This window comes from Mixophyes fleayi, chromosome 1 (genome assembly GCF_038048845.1).
Source record: "Mixophyes fleayi isolate aMixFle1 chromosome 1, aMixFle1.hap1, whole genome shotgun sequence".
Classification (NCBI taxonomy): domain Eukaryota; kingdom Metazoa; phylum Chordata; class Amphibia; order Anura; family Limnodynastidae; genus Mixophyes; species Mixophyes fleayi.
In genome coordinates, this window is record NC_134402.1 from 155,400,262 (window position 1) to 155,423,259 (window position 22,998).

The 22,998-nt window shown below is 37.5% G+C and overlaps 1 protein-coding gene across 1 annotated transcript; it reads left to right on the plus strand.

Annotated features, from left to right (window-relative positions):
* Nucleotides 1–4,635: 4,635 nt before the first annotated feature.
* On the plus strand, nucleotides 4,636–22,621 carry EREG (epiregulin). Its single transcript, XM_075189546.1, has 5 exons — nucleotides 4,636–5,028; nucleotides 17,837–17,926; nucleotides 18,380–18,503; nucleotides 19,152–19,298; nucleotides 20,622–22,621. The coding sequence occupies exons 1-5, from the start codon at nucleotides 4,986–4,988 to the stop codon at nucleotides 20,686–20,688; spliced, it is 471 nt and encodes a 156-aa protein (XP_075045647.1). The 5' UTR covers nucleotides 4,636–4,985; the 3' UTR covers nucleotides 20,689–22,621.
* Nucleotides 22,622–22,998: the final 377 nt, after the last annotated feature.

The following is a 22,998-nucleotide window of genomic DNA, read 5'->3' on the forward strand; positions in this document are numbered from 1 at the left end:
CCCTTGCACAATCTGATCACAATGCCCTGTCATTCAGCTTCACTATGCCTCATGCTCACCCACATGCACACAAATCCACATGCATATAGTGACATCTAAATAGTCTTGGCCCTATCCACTTCTCATTTTCTCTAAAACAACTAATTAATCCTATGAATACCCTGTCCTGCCCGATCAGGCTGTCTCTTTTAACACCAAAACACTGAATTCAGCCCTACACAATGCAGCACCAGACACCACTTATAGTTTATGACAGCACAAACATTGATTACAGTATACCAAACAGACCCGTTAGCTGCATAAGTATTCCCACCTGCTGAGCATCAATAGAGGAAGGCTTATTTCTATGCTGACTTTCTCCACTATAAATTCATGTTTTCATTTTACAAGAGAGCCCTTTTCACTTGCCAAGCAAACACTTAATTTCTCAAATATCCACAGTCTCCTAACTCCCATAGCCACTTTTCCACCTTAAACTTGCCTATCTGCCCATCTGCACCTCCTTTCCCTTCCTCCCTCACAGCCAACGATTTTGTCTCCTACTCTAAAGACAAAATTAACACCATTCAATGAGACATTTTCTTATGCCAAATACTGTACATTCCCCAAACCTTCCCCAATCCACCACTATTTAACTCTCTCCAGTAACCAAAGGCAAAGTCTATGTACTCATCTCATTATCTCACCTTATGACCTACCCCCTTGACCCTATTTCCTCCCAAATTCTCTGTTCCCTCTCCCCCACTGCTTGCTTACTTCTAGCTCACTTCATCAACCTATAACAAATTAAGAAACATTTGGACACAAAGTATAATTATATAGCCTTAGCAAGAGTTTGTTGGGATCCACAAAAATCATTGTACTTACTACACTTTATTGCTGTTTTGGGGACCTTTGAACAACTTGAAAATAATGTTTTGTGGTTAAAGTAAAAAAAAATGATTGACTAATAGACATCAACAAGACCTTACATAGTTACGTCTGCATATATGTGGAAAGTTAATTTTATAGCCTACGTACTATATGTTATGCGCATGAGATACGCACGCATGTACTATTGATTGTCTCTGCAGTAACATAATAGGAAGCGCTTCTAAGAGATTATTTATTTATTATTGTTCACCTCATCAACCTGTCTCTCTCCACTGGCACATTTCCACTAATCTCGTCAATCCTGAAAAAAGACTCTCTTCACCCAGTCTTTCTATCCAACTATTGCCCTATTTGTCTCCTCCCCTTTGCCTCCAAAGCACTTGAGTGACTTGTGTACAACAGCCTCACTTGCACTCCTTTCACTCCATCCTTCTTCCACCCACCATATTCCACTAAGTCTAAGGGTCAGTTCTCTTTACTAATCCTCCTGGACCTCTCTGCTGCTTACCACGTGCTTCTCTTGTACAGACTTCAATCCATAGGCCTTCATGACACAGTTCTTTCCTGGTTCACTTACCTACCTCATAACTTTATTTGCTCCTTAGGCCTCCAGTATCATATCTATGCTGATGACAAAACTAACTCACCTCCCCTGACGCTCCCCGTCTGTACTTTCTCTTACAACCAACTGTCTCTCTGCTATCGCCACATGGATGTCACAATGCTGACAAAGTTCAACATGTCCAAAACAGAGCTTATCATGTTCCCCCCTCCCACAGTCACCACCTGTCCTCCTCCCATCTCCGTTACCATCAATAACAACACAATTTCCTCAGTCTGATAGCCGACTGGCTTTGTGTCATACCTGACTCCGTCCTCTGCTTCATTCCTCACATCCAGGCTCTCTCCCAGTTCTGTCCCCTCCACTTTAGATATTTTGCCAGAATACGCCCTTTTCTTACACAAGATGTTACCAAAGATCTTATCCACTCTCTCACCATCTCCTTGACTACTGCAAACTTCTCCTTTCTGGCTTTATGGAACCCATCTGTCCCCATTTCAATTCAACTTAAATACCACAGCAAGACTGATCTTCCTCTCGTTGAATCACTTTACAAATCCATACACTGGCTTCCTGAGTCCTCCAGCATCAATTTCAAATTAGTCACCCTCACCTACAAAGCTCTCAAACTACATCACCCATTCATAAATCTCAAATCTCATCTCATAATACTCTCCCTCTGCCATCTTAGTTGTACCTCTGACCTGCACTTCACCTTTTCTCTGGTAATCACCTATCACTGCTGGCTAGAAGATTTTTCATGTGCCAATACCCACTTATGGAATTCCGGTCAGACTCTCCTGCAGCCTTCACATTTTTAAATGGTCTCTGAAATCCTATTCTGATCTATACTACCCACCCTAAAGCACCCTCATAATTGTCACAAGTTCCTTTCTGAGCCACACTTGTGCCTCACAGTTTCCAGTACAGTAAACAGTAAGCACAGTAACTCAGTACGCTCAATGCACAGCTAGAGAGGGCGGGGAAAGGGAGAGGGAAGATCCGCATACGACGGAGCCCAAGAGGGAGGGCACGGAAGACAGGGAGACCCTCAGAGGGGGGAGGTGGGAGCGAGAGTGGACGGGGGGTGTAGGGTCCTCGTGGAGGAGGGCTAAGTAGCTGGAGAGCAGAGTTAGAAGTGGTGGAAACAGGAGGAGAGAAGTCCCTGCTCAGAGGAGCATACAATCTAAGGGGTGGGGTGGACAGACAGAGACGCAGGGGAGAGAGGGAGAGTAGGGGGAACAGAGGCAGGGAAGGGGAATGAAGGGGGAGAGGCAGAAGATAAGGTAGGAAGTTAATTGGAAGACTGAATTATAAATAAATAATAAATAATAAATTAGTAATTTAGTAATAAATTAATTAGTAATAAATTAATATAAATAATAAATTAGAAAATAAGCTCTCTCATTAATGGGGCCATCCCTTCTCTTGTGTGCGATTATTGTAAGTCTCTGTTTTATGCATGTCCTCAATCCCCACTGTCCAACACTGTGGTGCACTCTGGGACCTTATATATCAATAATAATAATAATAGTAATAAAAAAGGAGCTGTGGTTGTATTATATTCCATCACCTGTTGCCCCCCCCTTAAAGCTACAGCCACTGCAGGAGGTGCAGCCACTATGGGGATTGAGTGGAGGGGGGCCAGGTAATCCCAGATCACCCAGCTAAGACTCCCGATGTGTCCAGTGCATGCAGACAGACTGGGGATTCGCTGCATACGCGCCAGCTCTACACATGCTCATTAGAGCAGATCGCGAGCCTCTTCTGAGCATTTGCTTTCCAGTGTGTGTCCTGTGAGGATCCAGTTGGGCTTCCCTGCACTTGTGCTGAACCTGTCATGCTTAATGAAGCAACAGAGCAGGGGCCCGAGAGGCTGGAGTAGCATTGCTAGAGTGGCATTGGTAGCTCTCCCCAAATTTTTTCATAGGACCTGGTGATACCACATTCTACCCTTGCCCCCCACCCCCGCATGTTATTAATAAATATATATATGAAAAAAAAATATTTATCAAGATTTCAACCAATCAGAGCTGAGAGGAGAATCTATACAAGAAATTCTCCTCTATAAATCTCTTAGTGCATGTGTCATGACACTCCAGATAGAGGGATTATTTTTATTTATCTTTACTGCATTGGATAAAGAGAAGATCAATGCTTTGAGTGTAAAATTAGTGGGGCGGCAAAGAAACACCACAAATGAGGGCGGGGGAATTATTTTTAAGCCTGAATCACACTGCTCCAGGTGGGGCCAGGCTAACCCCTGTAAAGCATAGATGGACTATGTCTGGCTGCATATTGCTCCTAGTGAAGCTGGGATGAACTCCCTTCCCAGGTGTTTTTTTTCTTTAAACCAAGCTCCCCACCACATGTTTGTCTGAAACAGAGTTAATTTAGTTGTACTCTCCTTATTTATGTCATTAATCTTTTTTTTATAAATTGCTGTCCAGATTCAGCAGCTGGACAGCATACAGCATAGGTTAGCAATGTGCGCACTCTGTATGGGATTCCACAACAATCACTTCTGTCTCGCTCCACATTGGTAAATATCACGGGATTAAACTAGTCACTGATCACTGCTTCTTATCACACGACTGACAATTGTTTAGTAGAGATAAGTAGCACTGAAGAGTGTTGTGCTGTAATAGCTCATCTAGCCCACACTAGTAAGAGCACACCTTAATTATGGTTCACAAACAAGACTTAGGGCTAGATTTACTAAACTGCGGATTTGAAAAAGTGGAGATGTTGCCTATAGCAACCAAACAAATTCTAGCTGTCATTTATTTAATGCATTCTACAAAATGACAGCTAGAATCTGATTGGTTTGCCACAGGAAACATCTCCACTTTTTCAAACCTGCAGTTTAGTAAATATACCCCTTAATCTGGGTCCCCCAAGAAAGTTTAGGAACTTCATAATTTAATCAAAGTCTTTACTTGATCGAAATCACTGGGGATAAATTAAACTCATACTGTTTAGGGAGTTTTGTAAGTGTAAGAGTTAAACAACTAATGACATGGCTGAGTCTTTCAATCAGACTGGGTGTGAGAAGTGAAGGAAACAGGGTGAGGATGAGGAAGGAGTGAAAAAAAACCCTTTTTCTCCACTATTGCAACCACCCCTGTCATATTTTATTGCTCTCAGAGACATATGATATCAGAAGATTTACTTCAAGGCTTAAGAAACTAACTTCCGCTGGTGGGCTGAAAAGACCAAAAATAAAGGAAAGAGTGGGAAACAAAATCTCCTCCTACTGTATTGTGCGTCTACACTGCAGCTTTAGCCAATCCAGTTATCTAGCAGGACTGGTTATATAAATGACAGGCTGGCTCAAAGGTAACAGCAGAGCTGAGGAATTAAGAGTAGCATTCCTAAGTGAGAGGGAAACCTGTCTGAACACTGAGCTGCATTAGTCATCCTTCAGAGCTTTGCAGCACTTCCATACAGAGGTTATCCCAACTTCTACAAGTGCCATCCAAGAAAAGACTGACAGTAAGCTTGAGGATCTGAAGATCAGGAACTTCACCTCTCATCACCAGCTGACAGTATGGATTGTTGGAGAAGAATTTTCAGTGTACTAGTTTTCTTTTGTGAGTAAACATAATGCCTGGCATCTGACATCTTAGATATGTATATATTTTTATTGATATATGATAAATAATAGCTTGATAATCAGATTACAATGTATGCTCTATCATGAGCTAGGTCCTCTCTACCCTTTATTTAATTTATTTTGTCTACCTTGTATGTCGCTACCTTATGTATGATGTGTTTTTCCCACTGCCCGCCTTTACACAGCATTGTGGTGCCTAACAAAACAATGACAAAAATAATAATAATAATAATGATATTAAAGATTACTGTCATTTGCAATTGGACGCCATCACCTAGGAACACTGTTACAGTTTGAGTATTACAAGTAAATATAAGTAATGGGAACATATATGGAATCTACATATGGTCATTGCCTTATATTAAAAATACGTTTATTAGAATTAATCATTTTTCTTAACATGCATGGGCACATACCGTTATTGCAGGTATTATACACCTTTATATTATTAGTTATACAATTTCTAAAAAAAAAAGTTTGTTCTGGTTTAGTCTGTGCCTTTTGGAAATGGGACAGCAATTAACAAATAAGTCTACAATATCTTCGAAAAGTTTTTAAATGATTACCTATATATGTTTTTCATAAATGTTTCATTAATCTTCATAGGTATAAGATTAGAGAAACCACAACATGTGTGTGTATGATTTTATTTATATAGATAAGAATTTCGTTAGTAATATGTTATTAACAATGTTTTAGAAATGCACATTTTCAATAACTGTTTGTTCAACACCAAATTTATCAGATAAATATTGTTATTATTTTTTTATTTTTTTTAAAAAGAAGTGCCCGTCTTATTCTATTTGGTTGGTATACTGTATTGTGTATGAGTGTAATTCTGCAAAATTAGCAGATTGCACTATCATTTCAAGTGTCCACTTCTTATTAGCTAATAATGACATCACCAGCCTGGAATCTAGTAACAATGCAATGTAGAGCACTGTCTACGTAACCATTTGACAGAGATTGCCTAACAGATTATTTTTAGTTATGAGTTGAGCAAAAGTAAGTTACTGGGGTGGGCAGGATTAAAATATGAGCATGCAAACAGGTTAATTAGTCCTTGTAAAAATTCACTCCCTGCTTTCTTTACTATGAGACATCTTGCAGGATACTTCCATGCTGTTAAAAGACACAGAACTATAAAACCATTTTGAAGTCACAATTAATTTCACTGTAATATTTCATTTGGTAAATCACTTGTCTAGGAGGTAATTGTAGGGGTAAGCAGAGAGGAACATTCTATAAGTCTAGATTGTGCCTGCTGATAAATACCAGGTTTAGTTCCTGCGACACATTCTAAGCATTTTTGTTCTCAGGTGTCGTTGGCTTTAGTTTGGAATTGTGCAGTATATTAAAAGCTCTTGACATAATAGGCTTTTTTAAATTGCCATTAAACTTAAAATGCAAGTTTATCCAAATTGAAAATATTTCTTGTATTTATTCATTAAAATGTGTAAGTTGTCTTGTTGTAAATCTCCACTTTAGGCTCCAAATGACTTTCTTCATTGTCTTTCAATAGATTTAGTAATCTATTGAAAGGCAATTGAAGCAGTCAATTAGAGCCTAAAGCTGGGAAGGAGCTTTCAACAACTGTCAAATTAATAAATGTATAATTTATCTAGTTTCATTGCCACACTTGTCTTTGAAGGTTGTCAAGAAGGATGTATCTCTAGGACTAAATTTATGGAAAGGCAGCACAGTCTGAGACCTAAGGTGACACAGTGTGGGGCCTAAGGTAGCAGAGATGCAGGAGCGGTAGGCTGTCCTTTTAGCAATATTTTTTTTCTTACATATGTCAGTATAAAAATAATACTTATAATCATTTTAAGTTACTTTTATACTGGTGAGACATTATGGAGTTTAGGGTCATGGAGCTATGTAGCGATGAAGGAGAAGATGAAAAGTGGGACAAGATAAAAGCTTAGGGAGGCAAAAAGTTAATTCAAGTGTTGCTCACCCCTGTACATTTAGGCAGCACCATACATATGGTCCTCAGTATATGTATTGCTGTGCAACTACAAGTCCCAGCATGCTCTCTAACAGCTAGAGAGCCACAGGTTGTTTAACTCTTGTATACATGCTGGCAAGTTAAGTAAATAAAGACTATATTACAGCATATTTAGCTTATTGTCAGCACTTGTTCATGTTAGATTAATACTTGAGCCTGCCTTTTGATTTCTATTACTATATCAATTTCTATCAGACGGCAAACAAATTTAGAGTATGTAGTTACGGTATTGCGTGTCTTCGCTTTTATAATGCTTTTATAGATTAGGAGACAGGTAGAGAATGTCTGTAATCTGATCTACCTGAATAGCAGGTAGGCAATATCCAGGAGTGCCCTGTTTATCTCGCATTCCTCAGAATAATAAACTAGCAAAACTGGAGCTAAGTTAACTGCAGTTGGAAGTGAACCTGAAACCGTAGTGTGGGATATAGCAAATCTTTACAAGAAATTGACATGTTTGTGGTTTCAACAGTACAAAGATGGATGACCTCCTGCTGTTGAAATAAATTTCTCATGATCATCAGCCCAACCAGGCTTTAGGAAACTGAATGTCTAAGATCCAGAATTAACTTAATTATAAACCTGGCAACATTTTTTGGCCACTGCCGTTCATAATTATAGGTTGTAAATTTCATTGGTAACCAAACCCTTCATGTAGTTTCTGTTTTCTTGTTTTCTTTTCTTTTTATTCACATACCAGCAGAAATCTCTACAAGCATCCATGTAATGATCCTATGTTCAGTATCCCACAATTTGGGTTCAAGACATCCCCTTTGGTATTGCAATTCAGGTTATATCACACAACAGGAAAAGGGCTGAATGTATGTAAAATATTACAGTATAGTCTATGGCGGTTGGTAGGGGCCACAAAAAAACACACAGAAGTTTTCATCTGATCCATAAGCCACCATTAAACAGCCCTGCTATATACCATAGGTAATTGACTCATCTTCTGTCAACCAGAAAATTCAGACTTTTTTACTGCCTCTTGTGTGTTAGACTCGGTATCTGCATGTTAAGATATGCAATCAGCAATTGTGTGCAAAGTGCAGTGCTAGTATAGCTATAGTTATAGAGGATTATCCAAAGTCCAATAAATTGCCCTTAAGTTAATCATTAATCTGAGAAGTAACCCTGATGTTAAATTTAAGGTATAAAATGAATCATCATCATCATCAGTTATTTATATAGCGCCACTAATTCCTCAGCAAGGACAGAGAACTCACTCACATCAGTCTCTGTCCCATTGGAGCTTACAGTCTAAATTCCCTAACACAGACCGAGAGTGACTAGGATATGGCTCACACAAACTGGTAACACATATTATTAATAACGGAAGATCACTTAAACAGACATACGTAATTAACATTTGGGCTACATAATTGCATTACTTTCACCAGAACTCTAGAATAGATGTTGACATAATACTGTGCTTAAAGTTTCTTTGTATCAATTTCATCCTGAATGTAACACCAAATTTAGGTTGTTAAGGGAACATTAAACCTATTTAGAAAAGTGGAAAATTGTGGGTCCAGTTTCAGTAAAAACTAATCTCATTGCTGATAAATACCTTTATAACAATACACACTGCAAAATAAACATCCCAGTGCCTAAGCAATATGGTCATAATTAGAATAGATTCTTGACGCATTTTGAGTTGTTGCATCTAATCACAAGTTAAATATTATATCAGAGGACCTTGAGGCACTACAATACCCAAAATGGCATATCTACTAGAGATGTTCACTGACCCCCGTGTTTTGGTTTTGGTTCTGGATTAACTTCGTGTTTTGGTTTTGGCAAAACCGCCCTCGTATGTTTTGGTTTTGGTTTTGGATCCCGATTTGTTTTCTAAAATCACTATTTTTGTTTGCTAAAATCACATAATTTGGCTCTGTTACCCCTGTTTCTGTGTGAGCAATGGCACTGAGCAATGTCACTGGAGACTGGAGAGTGACAAGAACACTGCTACCCCTGTTTCTGTGTGAGCAATGGCGCTGGGTCTCCTGGGGTGGGAGGTACTTATGGAATCCAAAACCTGCGAGATCCGACAACGCAACAATGATGTTTTGCCTCGATGCAGATCCAAGGACGCGAAAAAGTAACGAGCCGGCTCGCGAGCCTACTCGAATCCCCTAAGTTCGGGTGGGCTTGGTTTTCAGAAAACCGAGCCTGAGCATCTCTAATATCTACTGATTATGATTATAAAATGCTTGCTTGCCCTTTGAATATTCCTTTTCAATAAATTTTAACTTATAAAAGCCCAAAAATAAATAGTAAGAATTTCATCTAGCATGAAAAATAGGATTTTTATTGTGTAGTTGATAATTATTGAAAAAAAAGGCTTTTACAGTGTACGTTATATAACCATTCATCTAAAATAACTGTGCTTCATATGACTGCTCCTGAAATGACCCCCTCTATATCACACCCTACAAAGAAGTACATATATTATATATATATATATATATATATATATATATATATATATATATATATATATATATATATATATATATTTGTTCTTATTTGGTATTGTGGCAAATGGAGCCAAGCTTCAATAATATCATCTGTTTCTGCATTAGCTAGCAATGGTTGGCTTGTTTCGTGCTTTTTTGCCATGTCATCATCATACTTTTTTTTGCTCACATGGTCATTTAAATATACAGTGATCGCCAGCTATATCAAGATTTGTCTTATCAGTGCTTTCTCTTTAGCTGTACTAATAACTGTAATCCTCCACTATTGTAGTCACATTCCACAAAACCACATAAGTGTTTGTTGTACTGTTGAGAATGGCATTCCATTAAAAAACAGTGTTCTGTAATCGCTCTTTTCTCTAATGCTGGGAAATATGATGTAACACAGTGAAGTAACCACTGATCTAATGTGTCAGTAACTTATTAGCCATAGCTGACAGTAAAATGAATTAACTTAAACTAATAGGGTTTACTGTTGGCGCTTTTTGACTTTGATGTGTACATCTGAATGAGTGAACATTATGTAAAAATTGCTGTTCTTGTAATTTTTTCTTGTTGAATTAGTTTAAAATGTATATTGTTTTCAGCTAGTGTGTCAGGACACACATGTTGTGGAGCATGACAAACACCCAGGGGCTGATTCATTAAGGAACGTAACTGGCGATGTTTTGCATATAATATGCATAATAAACTGTGCAGCAGCTTCCGATTCACCTTTGTTTGCAAAGGACACTTATGATAGCTTACAGTTTTAGGGAGGGAACTGGCTGGCAAAGGGGTGTAGGCCCATAGTCAATGTACAGTATGAGTGTGCCAAGCTCAAGCGCACGCAGAAGCAAGTTCTGGGCATCTCTAAGGTGCTTGTTCTTCAGCCATATCTCTTTCTCCAGTTACAGGTCTAGTCTAAAGCTGGGTACACACTACAGAAATTTCGACCAACTTTTTATGCCGAGCGATTTTACATGCGATCGATGGTCCGATCGCTCGGTCCATGAACTGCATACACACTAGCCTTGTTTAGGACGATAAAGGGAAGAGCGGATGTCCCTTTAGCGACTTTTTACAGCCATGTTGTCGTGAGCAATGATAGTAATTTCATACTCACTGTTGTGAATGTCGGAAGTTTATAAACACTACACAGCGGAAATGAGATTGAAACTAAAATATTAAACGGTACGACCAACCAAATGAGGCGATAATCATCCATTTGGGCAGACTTTTGACCATCGTGTCACTACACACACTGACCCGACTTTTGAACGAGCGGTCGTATGTCGGCTGTTTCAGTCGATTATTGGACGAAAACAGTGTAGTGTGCACCCAGCTTAAGTGTCGATTACTAGTGATGAAGGTTGAGTATGTATGCTAGAACATGCAGATTATAGGCACAAAATCGCTGTTTACGTCCCTTAATGAATCAGGCCCTGAATGTGTTAGTACATTATCCTCTTAAGGCTAAGTTAATTTGGCAAAGAAGGAACACATAATTTTGGGGGTGGAAGTATGACTGCCCCCGAAACATCATGTTCCTTCTTTGCTCTTGAAATAAGTATACCCCTAAGGCAGATGATTCATTAACACTTTTCATGTGCAGCATTTGATCCAATTTTTATGAAGATACAAAATGACATGCTTTTGTGTTATGATTAGAGGATGGAGATCCCACTAGATTATATGTCTAATAGAAAATTATTACAATAAGTTGAGAATATAAAATGAGATTTATATAAATTAAACAAAATAGCTTTAATCGGGGGAGGGCAGGCAAATTTTAGCCTGGGGGCAAGACTCGACTCAGCAGTCTATTAGGAACATTTTAAAGGGGAAAAAAATGCAGGTGGCCCAGTGATCCAGCCCGAAGAAGTCCACTATAGCCGCTCTGCCCCCTAGCCCCCAAGCCCTGCCCCTGGCTGTAATTCACTTAGTTAAGGATGTTGGCAAGTGCAAAACAAAAACGAAAAAGTTGAAAAAAAAAACCAGCTAGGGGGAAAACTTCTCACAACCTCATTGTGCTATAAGCAAGGTCTATGTAGCTTATAAAATGCTGATATTTTTAGTTATGGGGTGAATTACGACAGTTTATCGGATATGCTCCTATATAATATATAATATGATAGACATTGATCAGTAGCTGCGATGAAGGTACGCAATCTGCAGTCATGTGATCTGCAGTATAGTGATTTAAAGTTCTAATAGTGCAAGGGGTGGAGGCGGGTGTTAATCCACTTATGACGGCTCCCTATTTCTCATTGTCAAAAGCTTCAAAGTGCTGACAACTCAACACAGATGAAGAAAACAGGGCTTGGTACACACTTTGATCTCACCTTTTACCTGAAATCCTGTGAAAATGATGACACTGCTTTTAATACAGTGTCACAAGGTGGAAACAGCTAAGATAGTGTTTACTTTTATTTATTGCGTAGGTGGGAGTTTTATAGCTAAGCTCAATCAGTTTGAGGTCAGTTGGCACCATGGCATGCTGCACTACAAAGTTGCCTGCCAGATCACTTTTTAGTTCATTAAACTGAGAACTCCTTTTCCACTTATTAGCATAATGATGGGGCTCCCGTGCTTAGTCATATTCAAAATTACCAAGGCTGGTAGGCCTCATGAGCACATTGAGTGAGGGAGATAGTGGATTAGCATCATTTAAGGTTTTACTATTTCAGGAAGGGACTTTCAGAACAGAACAATTGATAAGTTGTCCTTTAATGTCAGACTAATCCCAACCACCACCATCTTCACAAGCAAAGATACTAGCTTGTTTGTATTATAAGTCACAAATGTGCCAAACTTGTGGTCATGCCATTGGTTAGGGGATATATGCAAGATTGTTTTGATACTTGTTGCTGGGCCATCTATCATATGTTTAATGTAATCAATCTTCCTCTTTACAGTTTATATATATGTGACATAGCTGCCGGTGTTATACAAACCTGAATATCATTTTTAGTCAACAACTTTACTGTCAATCCAAAAAATTGTCCTTCACCAAAGTAAATCACTGTGCAATTCTTTTCCAAGTCCCGTGAAAGACTCTTTCACATGAGCATAAATGTGCTGCACTGTTGTAAAGCAGAGGTTAGCAGTGATATTGTGATGTGGCCTGATGCAAATATGGGAGGTATAGGAGGTGAGCAAGGTTGTTTTTCCTTTGTATCGTTAGCAGATGGTACCAGGTGCATAAGAGTTAATTTTCATGCTCCATATAACATTTTGGAGCTTTGCATGCATTGACCAATTTGTTCGCTCAAGAGCAGAGTGGGGGCTTTTGGAGCAGATGGACTAGCATCATCGGAGCCACCATACCACAGGCTCCCTACCAACTGCATGAGTTTTCCGCTAGATACCCTGTGCTAGCACATAGATAGCATGTGGTTTCAACGGAGCCCTGATAGCAACTACATTATCTATGTTATTGAACTTGCAATGCTTGCTGACGCAATGCATATCAAAGTTTCTAAAAGTTTACTAAACCTCTTCTTTTCTAATAATAGCATTTTGTTGGGGGTCCATCACTTGGCATCTGCACAATTCACCAGGACCTCTGCTGATCACCTTTCATGCTGCTTGGTTCTCTTCATAACAGGAGAGATCTGACACAGTGGCTTTAAGGACCATTTAAACGATAGTGAATGGAAGTCATCCCAGGGAAGGGACCCCTTTGAAGTTCTATTATTTGGGAAGCAAGGAGATTTACCAGACATTTTAAAGTAGAAACCCTCTTTAATATTTTATGAACCAAATGCTACCATTAGAGACACAGTAGAGTTATATGGAAAATGTAATGCAGTTGTTATAGCATACAATTGATTGCCTAAGATAAAAGGAAATATTTGATTAAAGTTTATGTATTTATTATACAGATATGGGACAGATTGCATAAAAGCAGCTAAAGGAAATATTTGACCTAAAGTTAATACATAAACAAACAAAACATAAACATCTTACATTGTTACTATGGAGAGTATGTTATTGGTTACAAAGCATGGAGCCAATGTTTACTTTTGTCTAAACAGATTAGAACATTGGCTTGCTAAAACATGGGCAGTATATTACACTGTTTTAGTTATACCACTTTCATACTGCCGCCCGGGCAATATCCCGGGTTAACCCGGGATATTTCCGGGGCACAGGGCAGTATAGATAAGAAGATTCCCGGGTCAGGTGGGTTCATACTGCACCTGACCGACCCGGGTTTTGGAAAAAAAAAAGTGTAAAAAAAGATTTTAATTAAAAAAAAATACATAAGAAATGTTTACTTAACTTATTTTCAGCCAGCGGTGTCTCCGGTGCGTTGCCGGCTGTCAAGGGGACCTCTGGGTACTAAAATGACGTAATTTCTAGTCCATTAGAAATGACGTCATTTTAGTACCCAGAGGTCCTCCTGACAGCCGGCAACGCACTGGAGACACCGCTGGCTGAAAATAAGTTAAGTAAACATTTGTTATGTATTTTTTATTAATTAAAATCTTTTTTTTTACTTCCCAATTTTTTTTTTTACAGTATGAATGGTGAGACCCGGGAATTACACGGGTTGCACCATTCATACTGCAGGCGAGCGGGGTCCAACACGGGAATTACCCCTCGCAAAATCCCGGGTATAAGTCCCGGGATTTTAGACCCGGGATTTTGTGGTTGGACTATTCATACTGCACCAAGACCCGGGTTTTTCAGCCTGCCTCTGCAATAACCCGGGTTTTTGGTGCAGTATGAATGGGGTAATCAATTGTCATTCAACCTCCCGCCCCCCCCAGTACTTAACTATAGATTTCACACATTCCGCTCTTCTTATTGAAAGGTGCAAAAACGCCAAGGAATCCTCCTCATAGTAGTCTGCAATGCAGCAGAATAAGCAACACGCAGAATTCACACATAAGTATTAAAAAGAGGGCTGATATGTGAGCTGCTATATTATCATCCAAGATGAAGAAAGTGAATACTGTAACATTATAGGGACCACACTGTCTCCTTTGTTAGATGTTCTTCATGGAGTATGCATATAGAACAGACATAAAAGCTTAAACTATAGGCTTCAGCTATGCTTGAGTATATTGTACTTTTGATGAGTGGATCCTATTTATACTATGCACATTTGTGTTTTCAGCATTTATGTGCTCTTTTGCAATTAACCTGACACAGAGATAATAACTTTATGTTAACTAGATCTAAAACCACAAATATAAATTGATTAATGCAAGGAACACATTTTTGGAAGTGTTGCGCAGGTTACCATTGGTAGCAGAATGGATTCTCACTACCAAAAGGGAAAGGAAGACAGCACCAAGCATCCCATTTTTTACCTCCTCAAAATATGTATTTCTCTCATTCTTAATTATATAAGAGATACTAATAGAGGAAGGGTGCACCCGATCAACAAATACATCATTTATACAGATTGAGGGGAAAGAAAAGGATGATCTTATGGGGCACTCTTGAAATGAGTATAAAGAAATATAAATGTGTATTGACTTCGTAGTTAAAATCTTTAGATTCTCACTACCTCAATATGGAGTCGGCTGCATTGATATTATAAAATTTAGTGTTTCATCTACGATTCATTGAAGGGGCCATTTTGGATTACACTTTAAATGGAAAATTAAATGAAAAAAGCACATAATGTACTGAGATGAGATGAGCAAGAATTTTGAAGGATTTATTGCATGGGAACTAAGTATCTTCCAGGACCTAATTTGACCTTGACAAGCTTGACCTTCTGCCTTTACTCAAAAAAGTTATATGGACAATCTGTAAATATAGGACACTCAAAATTTCCTGCAATGCCACAATTGAGTTTGAATTTGTGATAAAAAATATGACATTTTATTTTAGCATATACATACATGTATAAACACATATGTATGAGAGCAAGAGAGAGAGAGCGAGAGAGAGAAGTCCTACTTGGACTTCACAAGCAATTCTGAAGTCACCACTGACTAATATAGTTATGCAAGAAATCGTTTCCAGTCTATGGAATGTATTACAGGCAGAGTCACTGGTTCCCGGTATGCAATTAAGTATGTAAAGCATATGTAAAACTTCTGAAACAGATGAAGATGACAATTTGCATGGTTAATATGATGATATTTCATCTTAATACGATGATGTGTTAAGACATGTATATATTTGTTCCACTGGCGCATTTCTTCAGAAAACTTTCATCCACCTCTAGCCTCTTTTTTTCAAGAAAGTTTTGACATATTGTAGTTATGTTTGTTGTTTCTGGCTTGTTGGAGATGGGCGGATTGAGGATGTGATTACTGCAGTGGCACTCCCACAAGCTATCACTACATATTTGTCAAAAACAAATATTGATTTTGTCAAACATCACAGGCTGACACCAAGCTTCCGATTGTACAGTCACAACTACTTTGCAAATAATTGCAGAGTGTTTGCTGTAGAACCATTGTTTCTGCAATAGTGGTTGCTTGCAAAAGTAACAGAAGTACGCAAATAGCTATTTCATTTATTATCATAATATATTGAGTTCTCCTTACTTTTTCATAAATGCCTATACTCAATTATTAATTAATTTCTAAATCTATGGTATACAGGGACTGGCTGGGCTGGAGGCCAGGCGGTATCTGCCCCTCGGGTCGGTCCCATAGTGGGCTACCGTGGGCTAGGTCACTGGGCTACCTGAATTGCTTTTCTTTAAAATGTTCCTAATAGGCTGCTGAGCTGAATCTCACCCCCCGGGCTAAAAATTGCCATCCAGCCCCTTATAGTAACATTACTGGCACACTGGTATTTTGTGCAAAGGAAAGCGAGGAAACAGACATAAGAGACTTTTAAGACTAAAATGGTGGCACAGTGGTTAGCATCCCCTTGCAGCCTCAGGTTTCAATCTGACTAGGGTGCTTTATTCATGACATTTGTATGTTATCTCCATGTGGGTTTCTTCTAGGTGCGCTGGTTTCCTTAAATGTTCCAAAATATACTGTTAGACTCATTGGCATTAGCATTTGTGTGTCTGTGGTTACAGATGTATCACATTCCAATCTTGCACAATGGAGCAACACTAAGTACACTAGATTGGGTTTAGTCAAAGAGAATTGACGAATTCGCCAACTAAATATGTATACATTAACAAATGATAATTGCAATAGTTTCACTGTATCTAACCAGATAGTCCAATACCTGACGGAGGAGTTGAAGGGAGATTAATGTGACTGTATGTAGGAATGACAGGGACTTCATAACATAATGAGCAGTGTTTGAGGAGGGGGTGGTATATCATACCGCTACTTCTCCTACTGCCTTCATTGTAAAACTATTAAATTCCATTCACTTACATTTGCATTATATTTTTCATACCGCCACTTCTAAATTCCCATACTACCACTTTATAATACTGATAATATACTCTAAAACTTTGTATGTAAACTTTAAAACCAGGCAGAGATGAGATTACTGAAATGAGATAAATGGGGAACTGTGTGTGATCTTTTCCTTGCCGTGTGTGGAGGGAAACATGGCCAAATCCATTCTGGAAAATACTTTTTTTGTACTAGCTCAGAGCTGCATCTTTGCAGGTGATGTCTTGTACTTTTAATGAAACGCGTCTTTCGCTTCCATGTTGCACTTCAGTGAAGAATCACATTTCTTGGAGCACTTCGAGCAATGTAATGAAAAGCTTAACACACATAAAATTACCACATGTAGGAAAGACAGCCTTGTGATTAAATCATGATCAAGACTAAACCAAGCAGTGCTTCAGGAGAAAAACTGAAAAGATTATTTTAGTGAAAGGGCTGGTGTTAATGTAGTAGGAGGTTTGTCATTGTTGGGACGTTTGCACTTTTGCACATTCCACCAGTGTAGATATTTCCTCTACAGACACACTTCTATGCTGCAAAGGCGTCTTCCAAGACCAGAGGGTAGGTATGCACCCAGATGTGTTGTAGGGAACCACCCAGCGTGCATCCGGTGCGTTACGCAGATGACCTTCTGTGTGTTTGCATGAGATTTTTAACTGCGAACAATGTCATTTTTATTATAAATGTTTATTTGACAACAATTGCTGGAGCAGGTTTTGAAGTACAAAATCACGGATAATAGTTTTAAATTCTATAGCTTGTCTACTTTCGGAAAACCAGTGGTTTCTGTGGGGCAATGAGTTTTATAGTCTGTAATATATTTTATTGGCTCATACAAAGCGTCACAACTAGCCCATCCCCCTTAGGTGTAAAAAGTAAGCAGACCTCTGGCAGCAGTAGAGTTATACTGCATTCTTTTGTTTTATTGCTATTTTTTATTAACCAAGATTCATTTTACATTTTTGTCTTTCACAGCTTTTCACTTGCTACAGCTTGTGTGCAGCACAACGGTTGCTCCCCTATGTAAACCTGGAGACCCTGTGGAGAGTTGTACAACTGCAATGGGTAAGACACAATCACATTTTTTTCACCAATAACTTTATCAATATAGACCTATATCAAATTATGTTATGAAACAAATTGAACAATTCATTTTACATTTCCAAATGATTGCATGTGCACATAGTTTCAACAATAGTTTGGTTTAGTTATGAGTAGTGAAAGCAAAAAAAGGAATAGTTAAGTAACTCCTTGCATTAGTCAGTATAAAATAATAGTAATTATTAATAGATGATTGCAAATAAACACTGATATAAACATAGCAAATAAAAACAGATTTTTAAAAAACAAACAAACTGCAAAGGAATATTTTCCATTTAAAATATTGTAAGAACCTCATTTGCACACTTACAAAAACTTGTATGCTCTTACAGCAAGTGCTTCTAGAATGCAATTTTACTATATTTTCTGCGTATTTCACTGTACATATGTATTTACGATATTTTATTTTTTTATTAGTGCAAACAACTGAAAGTCAACGTGCGACAGCAGTAAAGATAACCAAATGTGATGCAGAAATGAGTAACTACTGTATGAATGGTCAATGCTTGTACCTGGTGGAGTTGGATGAACACTATTGCCGGTAATTAAACATCATTGAAATACCTACTTTTTCTCCTTTTGCATAATTGTATGCTTGTTGTGCGGCTGAATGCTATTGTTTCCTATCTACCATTCAGACTGAGACAGGTCCACTGTTTGTGTACTTCGTTAAACATAAAAACAAGTAGTGTCCAGGGATTAGAAAAAATATCTTTCCCCACAGTGACACAGAACTTTATCTCAAATATCTTCAGGTCTGACCAGCATCTAAAATCTTTAAACACATTTTTATGAATGCTGCACATGGTTCTATAAGACAATGAATCCCAGAGAAAAAGAAACACATTAAAACACATGAAAGTGAGCAATGCCTAATAAGTACACAGGCACTTAGATTATTTGTCCCTCTATGTGGCTTATATTGTACTTTATAATAATGACTGCAAAGAAAAAAAATCATTATGATGATAATTATTTGCTCTGACTGTTTTGTAAATTGTAAGTCCGTGATCTTGGAGGTGGGACAAAATTTTTGATAGTAACTAGAAACTTTTACAAACTATTTTCTCAAACTTACTTCCACTTTGACTCACTGCTAGATGTAGTTATAATCCAATAATAATGAAATTAAAACCTTTTCTACTCACTATTGAAATAATAATTAATAAGTATTCTCTTTGTTTCTAAGGTGTGAGAGAGGCTATTTGGGCATTCGCTGTTCTCACATGGACCTCATCAAAAAACCCGACAGTGAGGAATACTTGGCACTCACCATCTTCCTAACATCTGTGCTGCTTCTAACAGCTGCCTTGGCTGCATTTTTCGCATATAATTGGTAAGTGTTTTAATATCACAATCATATATGTTATTGTTAATATGTAAATGTTTAACTAAGAAAAAAACATTCATTTTTTTCTCATATGTTCCATGTTTTATTTATATGTGCCTCCTAAGTATTTCTATGTTTTGCTATTTTTGAATAACTTCATACTGTGGTTATATGAGTGTGTACATGATTTTTAGACTTTGTTTTCCTGCACAAGAGTAGAATCAGTGAAACATAGTAATTATAAAAAGAAAACATTAATTAGGAGTGTTTCAAGTTTTTACATATATGACTCTGCATAGTTGGTTTTAAAGGGATGGTCTAAGCGCAATCACTCAACTTAAGTAGTGCTCATCTTACTCCTAGTCAAAGTGAGGATTCCTTGCTGACAACCCAACTTTTCTCCTTAATTTAATTTCATTCTGAAATGTCCATTAGTGCCATTAACATGCTCAAAAGAGTTTCAATGTTCTGTATTGAAGAATGAGGAATGTGTCATTGGACATAAGCTGTGGTGGGATCTGCTGCTGTACAAAAAGTAATGGCATGTTTCTTCTTTATTCCGCAATTCACAATGGGCCTGAGTCATTAGGGGGAGCAAAGCAAAATAAGGAGTAACTTTGTACCTGGGCAAAACCATGTTGCATTGGAGGGGGATGTAAATTTAAAATGTGAGGAGAGATTTATATTTGGGATAGGGTATTTCCTAGATCAACTTTAAATTTCAGTTTACGAATAAGCTATCAAATATTTGTGTGCTACATGAACAACAGTCAGTATTTAACGTATGTGCAAAACAATAAAGTAACTTGTACCCGCTGCATTGTAACATGGTTGCGTCCTGGAAAAAACTCATGCCCTACAATGTCTGAAAGTCTGAAGTGTTTTTGGAACTGATGAAATGCCTGTAACCTAGTGACGAACAGGGGAGAGCATATGATACCACTTAACGTTCCTGATTGGAAAACCTAGACATATTAGGCCACTCTCCTTATTCACCCCTGCCACTCCCCAATCTATACAAACCACACCCCTAAATTGCAAGACCATGCCCACAAACCGTGAGAGAGTGCCATCTTAGTTGGTGGGGGCTATGGAGTACTGCATATATTTATGTAGGGGAAAAAATAAGCTAAAAAAATAAGCTAAAAACTAATTCAGCCAAAAATTTGTTCTAAAAAAAAAATACAATCATACTGTAACGTGATACAGAAGATATAGTAAAACATGTGGTAGTTTAACATTTGGTTCTTAACACTTCAATAGACATTTACTATTACATTTACTATTACAGCTAACAGTTGCTTATAAATGTCTCTCTTTTCTCGCTAGGTATAAAAGTAAAAAATCAAGCCAATCTGTCCAGGAGTACAAAGAAGTCAATACGCAAAACATATAGAAATTCCTGCTTTCCATGAAGGTCAACGAAAGGCTGATGAATTTGTGGTGTTGGTGACACAGCCATGCATTTGGAAGACAAAGCCTTAACAAAAGGATTCATTTCTTATGTTTTTGTATTGTTCAATATTTATGTTTTAAACTTATATTATGCACTGCAGGTCAACCATAAATGTGTTATTTCTATTGGTGTTGGGCTAGTTTGTATGTATTTGTGTCCAACACGTTATAGTATGTTTGTTGTCTGTAAATATTTGATAAAGCAACCAATTTTTGTATGCTGCGAACTCACATTTTATATGGAATATTTATGTACTTTTTATTTGTTTAAATTTTATTTAAAAATTGTTTTGTAATGTTTAAAAAACGAGTGTGGCTGTTCCATGTTTGGTGCATCACATAATATATTATGCAGTAATTCTCATTGATTGTGCAAAAATGTGGAAAATGTACTGTAGTTTAATTTGTTTTTATAGATTGTATAAAAACTAGGCCAATTGTCGAAATTTGGGCCGGTATACAGTGATATGCTGTGCCGCCACTTCTCCTACTGCTTTTAGTGTAAAACTATCAAATTCTATTCACTTACATTTACCATCCCATCGCTACTAAATTTCCACTTTGACCACTGAATATACATACAAATGCTTGCAGGACGAGTTGTGTTCAGGGTGTTTATAATTGCTAGCTCCTTCCATATCATCTCTAACTCCACACATTCATAGCTAAATTCATGCTTTGCATTGTATATAACTGCATCCATTTTTTTTATAGACTATGCCCAATTTGAAAACGCCACTACCATTTTTTATAATTAATTTAGTATTAAAAAAAAAGAAAACTTGTTGCACTTCTGAATTACGCTCATGGCTCATCAATGACCCCATTGACTTAGAGAACCTTATGTGTGGCAGGCTCTATTTTTCCTTTAACAAATACAAGTCCAAAGGATAGAGTACTGCATTATTACATATTAAACTGATTATTGCCTTAACATGTTTATCAATTGTTATTATATTGTACTGCATATATTTTGATATTGTGTGAAAGGACTCCCTTACTTGAATGGCTATTTAAGAATAACGTTCATCAAACATGCTATATTTCTGACATACAACGATTTGTAAAGTGTCGTAGAAGCATTAGATCAGCATGTCAGTCTTATCTTAACAATGCATTTTTGTAACATTATTATGACTTATGAGACTCATTGAAGAATTCAAATTGTGAGTAACTTTAATGGAGTGCTACAATATTATAAGTTCTTGTTATTGAATGAAAACGGGTGGACAGTATTTTTGAGCCGCAATATTTACCATTAATTTGTATATATTTGTTAAAGTGTACCTATCACGTACACACAGTATTGGCAGCCATTTTATGGGCGGAGCCAATATCAATGACAACACAGTCTCATGCCTAGTCATGTGATTAATTCCTTGTGAAGTAAAAGGTTGTAGTCTTATTAATATTGCCTCTATCCACAAAATGGCTGACTCCAATGAAAGCAGGTGATTAGTACACATTACGTCTAAATTGCAAGAGCCTCTATAAACTGAGTACAGCTCTTGATGTACCATTCCTATCATGATAAGTAAGCACATGTCAATCTGGATGTATCACTATTTTAAAGAATATTGCTGACTCTTTCTAAATGACTGCCATTTTGTCTTTGTCTGTATCAAATAATTCTATTGCACCAAGGCAGATAATTTCTACTATAATTTCTAAGCAAGTCAGTGGTTGGAGCAATTTTGTCAACACTTCAAAATGGATATATTTATTTCCAAATTAAACGACAATTGTTACTAACAGGAAATACCTTGATGCATTATTTTGGCAACAATTATGTTTTGTCATAAAATGTGTTTAGTTAAGAACTTATGCAATTCAGTAAACATTTCTGGAGTTGAAATAAACAAATTCTACTGTTATATTATTTTCATGTGAAATGTCATGCAAACAAAGATAAAATTAGAAAAAAACATGGGTCTACTAACGGTTGTAGCCTAAAGAAACAGGCCTGGACACTGATATGTGCTTATTTAGTTTAAGAGCTAATCATGCAGTTTAGAGTTCTAAATTTTTCCAGGACTATGAACAAAAATTGGTAGTGAAAAATTGATTATAATAGGGTGCCTATTTATAAAGAGATAACCATGCAAAAACTGCTTTCCCACAATGTTTTAAGTAAAATGTTAATTTAAGAAAAGCCTAATGCATGAGATATTGGAGATATATCCTGTGTTAGGAAAATTAATGCATTAAACCGCAGTCCTCCTAATACTCAATGGGGTTTGCAGTCTGGCAA

What these genes read in the sequence shown, in the direction of transcription:
- EREG (XM_075189546.1), top strand. Translation starts at nt 4,986, where the DNA reads ATGGATTGTTGGAGAAGAATTTTCAGTGTACTAGTTTTCTTTT. An exon ending in GAGTTGTACAACTGCAATGG is followed by an intron (nt 17,927 to 18,379) that starts GTAAGACACAAT and finishes TTTTTTTATTAG; the next exon opens with TGCAAACAACTGAAAGTCAA. An exon ending in TTGGATGAACACTATTGCCG is followed by an intron (nt 18,504 to 19,151) that starts GTAATTAAACAT and finishes TTTGTTTCTAAG; the next exon opens with GTGTGAGAGAGGCTATTTGG.